The sequence below is a fragment of the Ostrinia nubilalis genome, chromosome 15 (assembly GCF_963855985.1).
Source record: "Ostrinia nubilalis chromosome 15, ilOstNubi1.1, whole genome shotgun sequence".
NCBI lineage: Eukaryota > Metazoa > Arthropoda > Insecta > Lepidoptera > Crambidae > Ostrinia > Ostrinia nubilalis.
The window spans coordinates 8,536,603-8,554,971 of record NC_087102.1 but is presented as its reverse complement, the minus strand read 5'-3'; the positions used below and the strand labels follow the sequence as shown (position 1 = coordinate 8,554,971).

At 38.3% G+C, this 18,369-nt stretch overlaps 2 protein-coding genes and 1 long non-coding RNA gene across 3 annotated transcripts; 1 reads left to right on the top strand and 2 right to left on the bottom strand.

Annotated features, from left to right (window-relative positions):
- Positions 1–410: 410 nt before the first annotated feature.
- Positions 411–2,225, bottom strand: LOC135078891 (transmembrane protease serine 6-like). The gene is made up of 7 exons (XM_063973464.1): positions 2,078–2,225; positions 1,912–1,982; positions 1,565–1,748; positions 1,094–1,299; positions 894–1,019; positions 776–802; positions 411–686 (listed from the first exon to the last, which is right to left on the bottom strand). The coding sequence occupies exons 1-7, from the start codon at positions 2,112–2,114 to the stop codon at positions 435–437; spliced, it is 903 nt and encodes a 300-aa protein (XP_063829534.1). The 5' UTR covers positions 2,115–2,225; the 3' UTR covers positions 411–434.
- Positions 2,226–2,727: 502 nt separating this feature from the next.
- Positions 2,728–16,945, top strand: LOC135078655 (dyslexia-associated protein KIAA0319). The gene is made up of 15 exons (XM_063973182.1): positions 2,728–3,101; positions 3,222–3,452; positions 3,565–4,106; positions 4,186–4,306; positions 4,558–4,787; positions 5,055–5,277; positions 7,079–7,236; positions 8,490–8,630; positions 9,565–9,805; positions 11,124–11,314; positions 12,220–12,510; positions 12,953–13,166; positions 13,759–13,926; positions 13,957–14,082; positions 16,454–16,945. The coding sequence occupies exons 1-15, from the start codon at positions 2,939–2,941 to the stop codon at positions 16,615–16,617; spliced, it is 3,204 nt and encodes a 1,067-aa protein (XP_063829252.1). The 5' UTR covers positions 2,728–2,938; the 3' UTR covers positions 16,618–16,945.
- On the bottom strand, positions 5,737–6,892 carry LOC135078484 (uncharacterized). The gene is made up of 2 exons (XR_010258627.1): positions 6,362–6,892; positions 5,737–5,962 (listed from the first exon to the last, which is right to left on the bottom strand). It is a non-coding gene; the product is annotated as an uncharacterized LOC135078484 (long non-coding RNA).
- Positions 16,946–18,369: the final 1,424 nt, after the last annotated feature.

Sequence of the window (18,369 nt, the reverse complement as noted above, 5' to 3'; positions counted from 1 at the left end):
ATTAACTAAAAGCAGAATAAATAAATGACTCAAAATAATAATAATAAGTAGGTATAATACGTGTTATTATTTGGATTTAATGCAAGTAGGTTCAGAATGTGGAAAATAATATGCCTAATCGTACACTTACGATCATGGATGGAACACAAACTTTTCTTTGAATTTTTATTATACCTAATGGAAAACAAAATTTTTTTTTATTCAACTAAAATTATCAATATAGATAGACGGTGATCTATTGTATCGGCACCAAAACACAGCTATTTTAAAACCTAACTATAGCTACCATATCAATCGTAAACAGCATAATCATTCCGATACGGGTTTGGGGAAAATTCTCAACAATATCCTCATTTCCCATATCATCAGGTAGAGTGATTGGCGTTGGGAATAGAAATAAATTTTAGTAATTTACTTTCTTCAACAATATTTATTTAATGTTCCGTTATTGGACTATTAGGAACCGTTATCACAGAAGGTGTTGGTGGAGGAGTGAAGGTTGTGAAGTCAAATGACATGTAAGCATCATGATCAATTACATCTCTGGCGTCATCAACACCGCAGGTTAGAAATTTGTTATGTTTAGATAGGTCTAAAAATCCAACTCCACACGGACGATCTACCAATCTTGATATCATCATACCCACAGCAAAACCAGAGCATTCAATTACAGAACCAAGATCATCCTAAAAAAGAATATAAGTGGTGTAAACAATGAAAGTTACAGTTTCATCTGAACACATTAATATTATACAATTTTAATTTTAATACTTACAGGACAAAGTGCCCCAAACTTATTTGACTGTAATAAATTAATAAATTTTATTAAAAGCTTAAAAATATAATATTTTATTATTAATTAAAAAAAATACGTTACTTTATTTCTGACTAACCTTGCATGGTTTTTGTTGTATACAAAGAAATTGTGAATCGTAGTTCCACATTTGTGTACACTGATCTGGCGGTAATAGATGAACATCTAACCGACGAAGGTTTATCGAAAGTGGTATAAGATATCCCTGAAAACACACAATAATATGGTCAAGTCCTAATAATTATGTTCTAGGTAATGTTGTAATGCAGTTAGTCTTACATTTCTGCGGCTCCCCCAACCATAATAACGGCAATGTAAGTCCTCTACACGCCTGAGTGTGTTGGTTGGTGTTAAACCATAACGTAACCTGTTAACAACATAATCAGCCCCTGATTCCCGCTGATGAAACGAGAACTGTTTACTTAGAACGAGTAAGCCTAAGTTAGCGGAAGCACACGTTTTCCATCTCATGGTGTGGTTGTAACCTGAAAAATAATACTCGTTCATTACTCTTTAAATTTTAATTGCCAAAGTTATTTTTTATCATTCAACTATCAATCCAACATTCGGACTACGAGTATAATTAAAGTCGGTGTTGGACTGGTCGACTTGAGATCCGATGAGAGCGGGGTCAAACCCGCCCCCGCTGGACTATTGTGATTTATGATGAACTCACTCTTAATCTTAACACAAGCAGCTTCAAGAAGGATAGTTAAATAATAAATATTTATGTTGAGTAAATTTGCTCACCTTTATGAATACACAAATGCTGCACGGTTCGACTTATACCAGCATGTTCTAGAAATTTATGAGTTCCACCGTACACTTCAAACTTGTAACGTTCTCCAAAAACGCATATTGCAGGAGTAAGCACTACATGAGCTTCAATCAACGTCCCCATGCAAAACATTAAGGCATGGGACAAAAAATGAACCTGAAATTTGAACTTGCAATAGTATTTTATTAAATGAAAACATTAGCTCAAAAATACTAAGCACATAATTAAGTAAATGATTTTTAATAAAAAAAAATCCAAGACTTTTTAATATGAATCATTCGAGATAAATATAAAACTGATGTTATCACAATTGCCTCACAACAAACTGCGCTTCGCTGACTTCAGCTTGTGTTCCCATAAAACCAGCAGCATTTCTAAAATCTATGTCAACTGAAAATAAAATTATAAAGTTTATTCTTTTTGTACCTAATTCCACTATAATATTTTTACGAAATAGGTAGGTACATTAAGGAAAAAATAATTACGTAATGTCGCTATTCCACCAATTTGGCCCGCTCCCATGATATAAAAATAAGCAAAAATAAAATAAATGCAATATTAACAAAATCAACGTGACAACAGTTTGAAGAAAAGTTATAATTAATGCCAATACTAGTTGTATTCATAGCATGCATTTTAATTTAACGATTCAATGAAACTTGTTTAATTTGTTAACCACTTTTATTCACAATAGTGTTTTTTATACCGACTAGTCTACGCTTAAATTTTTAACTTCTTGAATTTTGTTGCTGTCTGTACTTAGTTGAGTTTGGTGGCAAAAAGTGTGTTTCCAAGGTTTCGAAAAGATTTAAAAAGACAATATGTCAATGAAATGTCAAAAAAAGTAAGATATTCCATTATCTATAAATTTAAATATTTTGCTATTAACGTTTAAAGTAGCAAGAAACTAGAATATCTGTATCTCACAAAACTAGCATACAGATAAACGTTTAAATTATAGTAAACAGATAGGAACACTCCGCAAAATTGATTAAAATTCTGTGGGTCTAGACAAAGTGCCATTATAATCGCAAACCAGTCGAAAAGTGGTCGAAAAGCCCCTTTTTTGTATGGAATTTGACGGATTCGATTTTCGATTCGATCAAAAAGTGCGTTTTGTCTAGGGGGGCTGATGTGTCCATACTAATGTCAAGAGTGTCAATTTGTCTGGATTTTGTGCAGTGTGTGTATTACATCTACAAGAGAACTTAAAATATTTTTTAAATACTGCATGTTCTGTTACTCCTACGCGCGAAATGTTTATCTATAGAATATGTTGCTTTTGATAGTACTTATCTAACAGTGGGTAAAATCTATGAACACTTAAATATCACATCAAATGAATTATGAATATGTTTAGTGCTACTTGTTTGAGTTTCTTTATTTTATTGATTGCCCTGAATATTGAAATCACTCTATCTCAATACAACAAGCCGTGGGGTGATAAATATGAAAATAACAAGTGTCCAAAATTGTATCCAAAAAATTTCGTTAATTACATTCCTGTAGGTAAGTGAATCCGTTTTGAAATTGTCGATAACATCAACAAATGATGCCAGTTTACGTAAATAATAGTGTCTTAATTAAGGCAATGTAATATAATAATGTTATTATTGTTTTACATAACAGGTAACTTGACTGCTGGAAATTATTCTGAAAAAAATGGGCTTAAAGGCTTGAGACAATGTGTGATGGCATGTTGTCTCAGTGATACCTGCAATATCGTGTTCATCGTGGACAGGAGGTGCTTCCATGTGGAGTGCGTCAGTGATGAGCTGTGCCTGCCTCTGCCAAGAGTAGGGAGCAGGAAGTGGGACGCTCATGTGTCCATGATACTTGTAAAACCTGTGCTACCTAGTGGTAAATACTTCTTTCTACCACCTTAACTAATAATAACACTGTAAATAAGCAAACATTTATGTATTTATTGTAAAAACAGTACTTAGTGCTTAATTTATAAAACAATTTACAGAAAACTGGGCAGACATCTTAGATCAATCAAGTTACAATGAAGTAAACACAAACTTTTCACCAGAAGAAGAAAGTTTGTACTCTCCATACACCAGTCATAGAAATGATCTAATGCCTGAAGATGATGACTCCAATTTCCTCTCAAGGTTTATCAACAATTTGCCTTCCATGGAAGAGGATGAGAGAAATTTTGATAAATACAGAGATAACAATGACAGTGAAATGATTATGGATGCAACTAGCTATTTGGAAAAAGTCCCATGTGAAGTGGGGGCTAGTGACTGTCCCTTCAATGCTGAATGTATCCCTTTGGGTTTAAAACTTCGGAATGGTATTTGCAAATGTATACCGGGCACTGAAGAAAACTCTCAAGGGTCCTGTGTCCAAACAATAAGACCATTTGCTAAAGGGCCCACAATACCTATGGACTCCATAAAAAAGAATGATGAGTTAATACCTGATCCTAAAAATGATGATTTGAAAACTGAAAGCTCAACCCCAAAAGCAATTCAGAATTTGACTGTGTCAGTTTCAGATAAAACGGTAAGGATTCTATAAAAAATATATTTATAGAGAAACTATGCATTGTACCAGTTACCCACTAATAACTCGTTTTTTTCAGGTACAATTACCGGATAATGAAGTAACTTTGGCAGCTTACACTATTCCAGATGAGAAAACAACAAATAGTCATTACAACTATGCATGGACATTAGTTGACCAATCTAAAGGGGGATTTACAGGTATAATTTTAAATTAACATTATGTATTGTATGTTCACCTTGATATTTCACCTGTATTTACCATGTGAGAAGCAAATAAATAAATATTTAAAAATACAGCTACAGACTTGGAAGTATTAAATTATTATTTTGTTTAAATGGTGGCGTTTTTTGTTTTGGACAATATTTTCATTTTATTTAATGTTGGTATTAACAACCCTATTAATGCTTTGATTGAATCTCAATCACACTTATTTCTGTTTGTCTATCAGGTAATATGAAGCAAGACGGTGCAACAGTGAAGCTGACAGATCTCACAGAAGGCCAATACAGGTTCAAGGTGACAGTGAATGGCACCAACTCGTACGGCGAAGGGTTTGCGACGGTGACAGTGAAGCCGCCTCAAAGGATTAACACGCCTCCAATGGTGGTCATCACTCCGCAGTCACAGACTGTCAAGCTGCCTAATTCCGGGGCTGTGCTTGATGGCAGTGCTAGCAAGGTAAAGTCCTGTCCTTTGCAAGTTGGACAAGCGAGTCCGAACTGACACAGATACATATATGCGCGAATTTACTTGAAACTTTCTCCTGTATTGCATTAATTATCAATTAGATGTAGACTGCTGATAAACGGATAAAATTAAGAAGCTTTTAGGGCTTCCTACCCAAAGGGTGTCATGTTGGCATCCTTTGGATTCGGACGAAACCTTAAATGTACAAAAGTTAAGTCGCGACCCTTTGATAGATTTAAAACTTGTATGTTTTTTTAGGATGATGATGCTATAATTTCCTGGCACTGGGATCTGACGTCAGGGCCGATCGGCTACCAACCGCCATTGCAGGATGGGCCCACGTTAGTGCTCAAAGACTTGAAACAGCCAGGCAACTACACTTTCAGACTGACGGTGGAAGACTCTGATCATGTCAAGAACTTCACTACAGCAAATATTACAGTGTTAAATCATACAGATTATCCCCCTGAAGCAAACGCAGGTATGTATTATATTATGTTTGTATATTGTATTGCACTGTGTTGCCGCCGATTTAGCTCTTTACGGAGCAAAAGCTAAAATCTGGCCAATGATGGGTAGGCGTTTCCGCCCTGACCATGTCCATGACCTTTCTAATCGTCCAACATGTGGTGTTTAACTGTGTCGGGTCACGCCTTTACTTCATATTAAGTGCTAAGTTACGCATTTTGCCTCACTCATGCCCGTTTTCACCATCAATCCCTAATTTTTAAGTGACCCCTTTGACAGCAAAACTCCTGTTATGTGTTACCATAGGGGTCACTTAAAAATTAGGGATTGATTGTGAAAACGGGCATTAGCATTACATTGTTATCTCTTGCACAAAATTTTTGTGGATCATAGGTACTTCAATAACTGCATAACTGATTTGATATTGCATATTGTCGCGTAGTGGGAAATTAATAAATAATGAACACTAGCGTACACAGATAAAATTACGGTTTATTACTTTTACAAAAATATGAGGGCGGGGTTCGGATGCCCGACTGTGGGTATGCTTTCGCGGTCCGTGACTTCCCTGGCGAGGGCGGCCGAAGGTAGATGGTGGCCGTAGGTGCTGGACGTAGTCGCTGTCAGCTGGAGGCGCCTTGGATCTTGAGCCGCAGATGGTACGCGTTTGCCTCCGCGTTAGTCCCCAAATTCGATCCCTGGGAATGAACATTCCAGCTTAAGCCACTTCCGGTCTCAACGTCCGGAGACTGCAATCATCGTCAAACCAAGCCAAGAAAGTCGAGCCTAAGTAAGTAGGATAGCAGGCGAAGTGGCGATGAATGCAATCAGATCGGAGTTTACAAACACAGCATAATTAAAATGAAGTAAACAATATTATGATTTATTATTAGTTACGCCAAATGCTTTAAATTAACAATTTGTATGAATAATTACGCCAATAGCGAATAATTACTAACTGACCTCTGCTACAGGAATTTGCGACATAATTAGGTTTTCAACAAAGCTGGATAGATAGGCACTAACTAATCGCAACTTGTAGTTACATTATCTGCTTAAAACTAAAGCGAAAGAAGAAATACTTGTTCATCACTTACCCTATCGGGGATGTATTCACTACACAGTTTTATCGTACTTATTTATGAAATATGGCGTAATAACTTGTACTCGCAGAAATTTGTACTTTGCAATCTGTATTTATTGCATTTGCACTAAATATTATAAATTATTTGAAATTGAATCGGCGCGGCGGCGATAGGCAGGTACGCGGCCGTACTTTTCAAGTTGGTTTGTCGAAAATGGAGCCGGGGAGACGTGCCCTGGCCGACGATTTTTAAAGGTCAAACGGCTTTAGGCGCCGCCCATTAAAATCATACGATGTTTTTGACCAATGCCCAGACGCAAAGGATTGAAGAGAAAGCTGCTTAGGGTCCCGCGCGACCGATAAACGAACCATTAGCAAGGTCACTGTAGATTGATCTATTTTATTTTAAGCTAGTTTCAAGTGATTTATGTAATTATTTGTTTTGTAAATGTTATTTATTTAGTGATAAGAATAAAATCTTGTTTACAGTTTTTTGTTGTTTTATGTATTTGATAGTTTTAGTTATTTTTGTTCATTATTACGTTAATTTAACTATACTTTATTTGTACAAAAATCAATAAATGTAATTATGTGACGTATAACGTTACAATATCTTTATTTTCTAACATTATCAAAAACAATTCGGACATTCGACATTGATGGATGGATCTGTGTTCTCTCTTCTGTTTTTATCTCACGTAGTATATCATGTATATTTATATTTTTGCAGGACAAGATGTGATAATATATTTACCGAACAACAAACTGACGCTAAACGGGAGTTTATCAACTGACGACCATGAGATCACATCCTGGGAATGGACTAAATCGGTTGAGGATGAAAACAAAGCTGTTGATATGCAGAATACACACTCGCCCTATTTACAGGTTCGTTTAACAATCACATTTCGAGCCTGTATACGCAAAATATTTAAAAAAAATACGTATAAACGGTGTACAAAACTGGCTATGAATCATAATATTCATGTGTTATTGGTTGAAAATTCACAAATTGGTACAATAATATCAGACTACATTGAAAAATCTCCCCAATTACAATTTCATAAGAGATAAGTTTTTACCTCGACCAATGACCTTATTCTGCTTAAAAAATAATAACAGATGTCGCTTATACCATGGACAGTATCGATTTGTGGGGAAAAAACTCATCCTTATAGTCCATGATTTTTATATTAAATAATAAAGTTTAAAATAGCTGTTAAAAATAATAGTAGGTAAAAAAACTCTTAGATACATACTTACAATAAGCCCTTACCTCTTTGATACCTACTGTTGTAATTTTCGTCTTGCGTGGTTGACGATTTCAGAGGAATGGAAAATAAATACCTATGAGGAAAGGATACTGAAATAATTAAAAATTTGCTGTGGTTAGAAAACATTTAATCAGTGCAGTGACGCAGTGCTTGGCAGTTATCGCGCTCTATCAGTAAAGTTTAATTAGAGCGTGGAATGTTTGTAGTTTGCACAGTTTATCGGGTTTCGGAATTTGTTAAAAGCTCTGAGTTAGTTTGCGTATAATCCTTGCGTAGATATTGTTTTGTTTCGTTTCGTTAGAAGATACTATGTAAGGGCATGTAATGTCATCTAGATCAAGAAACCCCGCTTTAGACCAAGTAATTAGGATTGGCAAAACTTAGGCTGGGTTGCACCATCTTACTCTATAACAATTAATATCAAAAATCTGTCAAACTCCATGCAAAAAACACCGCATCGTTATCGTTATAGTTAGGCGGTTATCACACTGCGCCGCGCTCCGCCGCGGTACGCGGGACGACAGATTTAATCATTGTATGCAAATACCTCAGTTTGTATAGAAAACACGCGCGGCACTTCACACTGACAACGCGTCTGGGCGCGGGATTTTTTATATGAAATCACGCGCTCCGCGGCGGAGCGCGGCGCATTGTGATAACCGCCTTACGGTTAAAGTAAGGAGGTGCAACTCATCCTTATATTGAAACCCATATCGAATCAAATCGTGCTTTCGAAATTACTTGAAAATGTTCAAGTATGCATAATGCAATGCAATGGCATAAAATTTTTTTTTTCGTTTTAGTACAACTGCATTTGAGAATAAAGCTTGTTTTTAAAAAAGTTTTTTTTTATTATAATTTTTTCAGTTGTCAAACCTTTCGGAAGGCGTGTACACGTTCGTGCTAAAAGTAACGGACTCGTCTGGCCAGTTTTCCACCGCGGACGTGCATGTGTTTGTAAAACCGCCGACCAACACACCGCCCGTGGCTAACGCGGGCGCAGACGTGGTAAGTAAATAGTATAACTATAGAGGAGGAGGGGTGACATTGACATAATATTATGACGTGACAAGGATCTGAAGTCTTGCTGACGTTTGTCGTTACAAAAACACCCTACCGCCGTGCCGTTCCCCATACCTCAAACACTGAGTTACGCGCTAGACCTACCTATTGTAAATTCGCCCCTACTATGTATATTGACGCCTGTAAAGTGACATTATCTCTGTCAACTAAACTGAACTGAACATATTATATATGGAAACGAACATATTATATGGAAACATGCAATTTCTGCCTAAGTCGCGCCACTGTAGCGCAGCTAAATTTTAAAAATATCAAAACCGTATACTTTAAATTACCTTTTTTTAAACTTGGAATATTTCCTTGAAGAAATTTCGAGAATTAGGAAACAATTTAATATTATAAACATGTAAAAAATCTAACATTTATTTTTACTTACAATTTTCTATAACAGTGGTGACTAAACGCATGTGCATGAAGTGTTTAAATTGTAAATAATATGCTAAATTACATGAAGTAATGTAATTATTGTGAAAGAGTCTTATTGATAACATTTTGTATCACTAAGAGTATCAATAAGTTATGTATTTTCGAACGAAAAGGTGTGATGCATTTAGTTTTTGTACAATATTTTGTATACTTCGGGGTATGCCTTTTGAATGAAAAGGGTTATTAAGCATGAATGGATTCCGTATGGCAGGGTGTTGTTTGTTTCCAGTGCATGTTAAAAACCTGATATTATAGCTGTATCTTGTTATGTAAACTCAACATTGGAGATATCATAGGTGTTATTTGACCTACGATTATTTCGAGATAATGAAAAAGCAATCAAGAAGAAAGAATAAGAGCGAAGATTCCGATTTCCCATAGTCTACTAACTTCTTCACCCATCCTTCACCACATTTGTAAATTGTAATTGCAGTTCATATCTCTCCCACAAACATGGATCACCCTGAACGGTTCGGCTTCACACGACGACCACAGAATCGTGGCTTACACCTGGCGCTGCCTGTCGGGACCCACTAACTCTAACATTGTAAACTTTAACGAGTCCGTCGCCAACGCTACTGGTCTCACTAAAGGCCAGTACGTATTCTCGCTCACCGTACTGGACGATAATGGGAATTCGGCTTCTGATAATGTCACCGTTACTGTCACACAGAGTAAGTGTAAATATATCGGTCCATTTAGAAATGAAATAGTTCAGCATTAAAATGTTAATGGCTACCGTATTTGCGCTTATCGGAGCTCCACTACAGGTATTGTCACTCGGTAGTGGCTAAGACAGTGGCGCCAACTAGTGAGCGCTGAAGCGGGAAGACTATCGCATTTACACTCGCCAGGATGGCACCAGCCCCCTTAGACAAAACGCACTTTTTGATCGAATCGAAAATCGAATCCGTCAAAACTCCATACAAAAAGGGGCTTTTCGACCACTTTTCGACTGGTTTGCGATTATAATTTGCACTTTGTCTAGACCCACAGCTATCAATACATTTCAAATACCTAACGACTAGCTATCAACTCATACTACCAATTTTTAGTTCTATCGCTAACCGTTAGGGGCGCTGTACAGTCTGTCATATTTTTTTTACGCGCGCACTTCATAGCGATTCGTTTAGCGTAAACTTATGGTAGAGCTACAGTATTGTGGTTCTTTTGATGATGTCACTCGCAAGAGGCGCCAACTAGTAAGCGCAAATAAGGTAGCCATCATTGATTGTTGGTGGTAACTACTGTATTTAAAATTATACAGTCTCTTTGCGAAATTAATACATAACATTCTTCTCATTTCTACGTTTCTACATGGATCGATTTCGATGAACCAAAAACATATGTTAAATTGCATCACTATAAAAAGTTAGCTATTATCATTTGTCAGAAAAGGGAATGGTTATAAAAAATATTAAAAGTGCATGATCTTTATAACTTTGTCTGTCTTACTAATATGTGTGTTACTAACATAAAAAGCATTTTGCAAGTATGAAGGATGCGGGAACTTGTTCAATATTAATTGAAGCATACTTTTGTCTAAAAATATTCTTTTGGTTGCGTGGAAGATTGCATTTGATCGCTGGGATCGTACAGTCAGCCTCAAATAGTTCGGACACCCAATGTAGCCAAAAAGTGCGCAACACGTCTTTGTAACAATTGGAATAAGGTTGTGTTGTCAACTTTTTAGCTACTTTGGGTGTCACGAACTATTTGACGCTGACTGTACAACTCCGTTTCGTTCGTTCGTTCGTTCGTTTCAGCCGAATGACGTCCACTGCTGGACAAAGGCCTCCTCCAAGGTTTTCCACAATGAACGGTCCTGCGCTGCCCGCATCCAGGCTCTTCTCGCGACCTTCACCAGATCGTCGGTCCACCTAGTAGGAGGCCTGCCCACGCTACGTCTTCCAGCCCGTTTATTGTAATCAAATAAAATTTGTTATTGTGTAGTATCTCTATATCATTTGACAATAACCAAAACTTCTTTAGATAAAAACAGCCCACCCAAAGCGAATGCTGGCGGCGACCAAGTATTGAACCTGCCTGTGCCAGTTCTGATCCTGAACGGGTCGAAGTCTTCGGACGACTTCAGGATAGTCTCGTGGAAGTGGACGAGAGCCGGCGCTGGGCTCGCCGCGGGGACTGTGATACTCAATTCTGATACACAACCTGTGCTGATGGTGAGTATTTTTTAAAATAAATTTTAAATAAACAACTTGAAAAAATCGAACTGCTGATACTCAATTCTGCTGACATACAACCTGTGTTGATGGTAAGTACTTTCGCGATTTCTTAGGCTGAGTTGCACCACCTTATTTTTAACCGTGACTATAACCATAACTATAACTGGTGTTTTTGTATGGGGTTTGACAGACTTGACTTTTGACGTTTGTTGAAGATAAAATAAGATGGTGCAACCCAGCCTAAGAATAATACCGGTTAAATATGGTAGCAACTACCTACCAAATTAAATATGGTAGGTACTGTTAAACAACTTTCTGATTATTGGTCCCTGATAGAATATTAGGTACTTTTCTGTAAGATAAATTATGTAGATTATGACGAATAGGTCAAATCTGGTAGAAAATATAATGTGATATTGATAATGTATATTTTTGGAATAATATGACAAAATCCTGATGACTATTTTATGTTGGATAGATAAATTCACCGATTTATCAGTTGTTAGATAGCATTGATCTGATAACGGTGAAAGTGGCCCTAAGAGTACCTAACAATATAATGTACAAAACGAAAACTCTACTTTTAAAAGATTTGTATATTATGGTAATCACTATATCAATTATGGTTTTCGCGAATGAAAAATCCGCCAGATGGCAATACGTAGACGCGAGGTCCAAATGCTGCATGATTGGTTATTTTTGACATGACATTGACAGATATGTCAAAATCCACCAATCACGCAGCAGTCAGACCCCACATCCACGTCCAGCCATCTAGCGGATCTTTAATTCGCGAAAACCCTCATTGGAATTTTAGAAACCTAACTACCTAAGTGAATTTTAACCCTGTCACTCCTGTCAGAAAAAGTCCAGCGATAAAAGTTCTATAAACATCTTTCCAGCTAACCAACATAGAGCCTGGGAGATACGTCTTCGAGTTGACAGTCACGGACGACCAAGGGGAATCGGGTCGGGACACAGTTAGCGTCCAAGTCAAGCCCGACCCACTAGATATGAACCTACTGGAGATGACGCTCTTCACCCCCATATCTACGTTCACCCAGGGACAGCTAGACTCGCTAGTACAGAAGATGACGTTGCTGTTGAAAGATGACGTCAAAGTCAACGTGACCAGGGTGAAAGGACAGGTGGACTCTGGCAACACGCAACTCATATTCTTTTTGTCCAAAGAGGTAGGTTTTACGTACTCCTTTATCACTGTTAATAGGAATGTTTAACTTACCAAAACTACCGTTGGTTAACTTACCAAAAATACTCGACTCGTCAAGGCGTGCTTAAAGGTGTAGCACTTTGTGACGTCACACGCAACTTCAACGCATCATAACTTTGTAATTACTTGTTTGATTGACAAGTAAAAATATACGTGTCCAATATTTTTTGATAATGTAATTGAGGGACTAAAGGTTTTTTTTATGAAACTAGCCTATTATTTATTCACCAATACGCTGCCAAGTTAGCTAGCTAGCAAAAATATACACCCGAACCCAGCTTCTCTACCCCCACCTTTGGTTTAACAATCACAACATAAAATTGACGTTACCGCTTACTCTATAAAAAATACACAAAAATCATGAGTACGGAAGCATGAGTTACAAAAAATATTTCTTTTTCCAGGGCAAACCTCTAGAAGGCACTAAAGCCCTCGCCTTAGCACGCATCGCAGCTACCGTAGAAGAAGGCGCGCACGTGCGTTCTTTTCTATGTCTTAGCACGTGCTCAGGACGTGGCGTATGCGACCAGGCGACAAGGACTTGCCGCTGCGACGCCTTCTGGATGCAGAGCCTGTTCAACCAGCTAGGACCACTGGGTGATGGGCATCCAGACTGCGGTGAGTATCTATATCGAGTTTATAATAGGCTACGAACGGTCCACAAATGGGACAGCAACGTGACAGTAACGGAACGAATACGTGACGCCGACGAGATGGTGACGTGACGCGAGATTCGTGACGCTGCTGTGACTGACCAGGTGCTGCGGTGAAAGTCTTTGTTGGCTTAATTGTTACTCTCGTATACGTCATACACTCGGCAGTGTAAAGTACGGTCACCGAACCGAGCACGTAGAATTTCGTCCAATGACCCCAAGCTACCCATCCTTATCGCACGCGAGTAATTATATTATTGCTGTCACGTTCGCACACTCACTGCGGCCGCCCGTTGCACAGTCGTGATTATTGCGCGCGCGCGAGCAATAAGAATGGGTAGCTTGGGGTCATTGGACGAAATTCTACGTGCTCGGCGACCGGACTATAGAAATAATTGAGAATTAGCAATAACTTTTTTTTATGCACAACAAGGCAGGTATTTGACCACAATCGCACTGATCCCTTAGTTGAATATTATGCAGACTGGTCACTGATGTCAAGCCAGATTAAGTCAAATAAGTATGATTTTGCAACAGCTGAATTGCTTATTTTCCAGACTGGTCAGTGGTATACGCCAGCCTGGGCGGGCTGGCTCTGCTGTGCGCGGCGGCGGCGCTGTGCTACGGCTGTGCGCGCGCCGCGTCACGCCTGTGCGCGCCCCGCAAGCGCGCCGCCCGGCCCAAGTACCGCCTGCTGCCGCTGCAGGGCCACGAGGACACGCCGTGTGAGTAGACAGGCTTCACAGACTGGGCAGCAGTGTACGCGAGCCTGGGCGGGCCGGCACTGCTGTGCGCGGCGGCGGCGCTATGCGCGCCCCGCAAGCGCGCCGCCCGGCCCAAGTACCGCCTGCTGCCGCTGCAGGGCCACGAGGACACGCCGTGTGAGTACACAGGCTTTATTATTATGGTCCGCCCCGGGTGCCCATGCATCAAGGTGACAACAGTCGCGTAGATTAGTAGGTACTAAAATCTGTTCGCCGAGAGTTGATAAAAAAAATTAAATATCAGAGGTTCTAAACTCATTATAAATTGCGGCCCGCTAATTATTTTTGTCGATATAATGAAAAAGTTGGTAGATTATCATTATTATCTCTTTTAAATTTACGGGAATTATTCCGGTTAGGGCATACGTGGGGATACGGATCAAACACGTGGCGTCCATGTGTTGGATAAAAAGTATTTCATTATTATCAAGTGGCTTATAGTGTATCCCAATGTTGGGCAAAGCCCTACCCACTGTCGTACCATTCATTTCGGTCTTATGTAAAATAAATCTATTCCGTTTCACACATTGCGTTTCACACATTGCGGTCCGCCGGCCGGGGCGCTTGACAACAGCTGCGTGGCTCGTACTATGGTACTCAGTGCGCGTTGTGACAAACGACGCCCGCCATACAGAATGCGATAATTAAGCGACAGTCGCTATTGCAAGACATTTCATAATATTTATCAACTCTCGGCGAACAGACTTTAGGTACTCACTGGCGCATCTGCATGACAAGGACGGTCATGATATGTCATGCATGATAGACCAGACCATTCTGGGGTGCCTTAGCCCCCCTCTTAATAGGTGGGAAGGATCGCCCCGGGTGCCAAGCCATGCTACGCCGCCACTGGATTGTATACCCATGTATGACCGAAATAGCTCGCAAAATGGCTAACATCAAGTGACAGTGGGTGGGGCACATAGTACGCAGAACTGACGGCCGATGGAGAAGCAAGGTTCTGGAGTGGAGGCCACGTACCGGAAAGCGCAGCGTAGGACGTCTACCTACAGTGTAGTCCGACGACTTCATAAAGGTAGCAGGAAGGCGCTGGATGTAGACCGTTGCCAACCGGTCATCATGGAAGTAATTGCGGGAGGCTTATGTGCAGCAGTGGACGTCCTATGGTTGAATTGATGATGATTATGACACTAGCCTGCCGAGCTAGGATGCGCGCCGTTTTAGACGACAGACAATGATCGATACAATGGTGCGATAAATGCTTATTGCGGCGCGCATCCTCGGGCCATTAGCTATTAGTAAGAGAGCCCACGACCAAAACCATGTCTCATAGCAATACGGCAAAAACCCTATAAAATCGTTAGATTGTATGATTCTGAACCCGACTAGGTGTGTAGTAACGGTCGAAAGTGTAGCAAATGCGTGGGAGGCCATTTCTGCTGTATCAAAAAAAAAAGACAGTCGGTATTATAGCAATACGTCTGATAGTGAAAATGTACATAGATTTTATAATTGTATTACGAAAAAGTTTGTTTTCAGACATTTTGCGCGTAGCATATAGCCTGAGCGTATTTTTGAAAATGTCAACAAATTTAGCCGACCTGTATCATAGCAATACGGATAATATTTTTTTTCAACTTTTCGTATTGCTGCCATGATTACCAAAAACCTGTTTTCAGACACTTTAAGTGTATCAAAAAGTTGTATGATAGAGAAGGTGCTACACTTTATTTGTCTGATATAAATTTTTTGCACATGTGGACAACTTATTTTATCATGTCCAACAATTTTCAGACATATTGCTATGATACCGATCGGTAAAATTTGTTAACATTTTCAAAACGGTCTCAAAATTTAATGCGTTCACATTTCCGTCTGAAAATTGTTTTGTTCGCATCAAATAACCAAAATTTACTAATAAAAAAGATTTTCAGACGTATTGCTATGAGACATTTTTTTTGTCTCATTTTTAATTTGTTTAAGTGATTTTACGGGTTTGCGCTACACCACTAACGTCTGAAAATAATGTTTCCGGTATCTCAGAACTATCATTCAACTACAGTCTGCAAATCAGACATATTGCTATGATGCAGTTCGGTAAAATTCTTTGACAATTTTGAAAATTCGGTCAGATCAAACGCTACGCGGAAAATGTCTGATATTGGTATTTTCGAGTTCAGGATAATCGTATCTATCGATTTGATGCGGTTTTGGCCGTATTGCTATGAGACAAAAATTTTGGTCGTGGGCTCTCGTGCTATATAGGTCGGTAGTATGGTGTCACGTTTTCAGGCATGAAAGCAAATTCCGCTAGCACCTAAAACGTGATTTGCAGGGGCTCTTAGAGGATCACTCTGTTGTAAGACGGTCCCTTTTTCATCGCAACAGAATTGAACTGCGATACACTGCAGCGTTGCAGTTAAGTGCGATATGTCTAAAAATTTCTTATATTCAGGATTTGCCTGTGCAAATCCTTGACGTACGACGAAGGTTGAACTTCTTTTCACCTTTTCCATTCTTGTTACAGTCGCGAACAAAGGCATATCGGAGAGCGAAACAGATTCAGACGTGCTATTCGAGTCGAAAGGCCAGTCCACATCGTTCCTCACGCGATCCATGAACGGGGAGCCACAAGGTAACAGTTGGAAGAAAAACGGACACTATAAAAACAGCCGCAAAGTCAAAACGTAGCTGGAAACAATACTGCCTTTGTTATACAGTTTTCTTTGTGCAATTCGCTAGTTAGCTGTTAGTGTGTAAATGTCGCGTGCAATTTGTATACACTCAGTTGTAAAATGTGTAGGGTAGGGTCATGTTGCCTGTTCGCGACCAAACGACGGATTATCCCTTTAATAAAATGGAAAATACTTAGAAATGACACTTGTCATACATTCGGGTTTCTTTCTTTGTTCATGCTTATTTTTCTATATTCATTACTGTTGTTTGGACGAGAACAAGCGACATGACCCTATTATTGTAAGTTACTTATGTTTGGTGATTATACCACGGTAATACTTGATAGTATAGTATAGTATAGTAATATCTGTATTGTGGAACTGCCAAGATTATAAGAAAAATGTGCAGTAAAACGTTAATACACAATTTTGCGCTTGATTGTCCTGTTCATCAGGGACTACTAACAAATTAAGATATACACTCATGTCCGATAGTAAAAAATCTACAACATTGGTGCGCAATTGTATCTATACATTTCATTTATAAAACAAAATAAATATCCCTAGAAATATCTAGTTTTACATCGTAACTACTTTAATGGTTTTATGCCCGTTTTCACCATCAATTCCTAATTTTTGAGTGACCCCTATGAAAACAAAATTCATAGGGTTACCATAGGGGTTACTTAAAAATTAAGGATTGATGGTGAAAACGGGCATTAGTGTATTGAGTTTGCATGTTTCATAATATTCAAAGTATAAATCGAATAAATATACTGACGATGGAGAATTATACAACTTATATACATCATTACAAGTATTATGTATAAAAGTAACTTATTTAAATATATGTGTATGTATTATGAACATTACATTGAACATTGCTAGTGACGTTAAAGGTGTTAATAGTGATCAAATCAACATACTTTTTGTTTTGTAGAAGGTGTTGTTCCGTGAGTTAATAGTAATTAAAATATCAGCCTTCCACCAGTTAAATAGGTAATAATTACTTGTGTAAAATCTTACGAACTAAAAATATTGTGTGCATTTTTTCAGCACAAACACAAGTGATATCGTAACATACTTAATATAGAACAAGTTACCTGTAATGATAATAATATTATAGAATTTTGCATCAATTTGTAAAGTCGAGGTCTGATAGTAGTACAATTAAGTGAATATCTCACGAATCACATGTGCCTGTTGTAAAGTATTCGGCTAGTTGTATTTTTCGGATTGAACGTCGAATATGCTGTGAAGAACGTCATCGCTTACAATTTTTACAATATTGTAGACGATATTGATTTCACGCACAAAATATAAAGTCAGTAGTAAGATTAACACCGTTGAGCATTATTCTAAATTAGATCTATAGTGATTATAATACGTATTGATAGGTAATTTATATCAAACTTACGAACAACGAGATCGCTGCGTTTTGCTCCCTTTTTATTGGTCTACAAGTAAGCATTTTTGGGCGAGGTGATTACAAAATTATGTAGCCTCCTTAGGAGCAAAATAAAGGATCGGGAACAAGCAAAATCTGTATACAGAAAGATTAGTTTACTACATACAATAAGCAAGTTGTACTAGCCACGAATGTTCGTAAGCAAAACAACATTGGCAAATCTATGGTTAAATATAAATAAAGGCCGAACGCCGAACAGATGACAAATTTAAATTAGGATTTGTATCCATAAAAATAAATATTAATTGCAACTGTAATTATAAGCAATATTGGACTAACGAAATAAAATAATTTCATAAT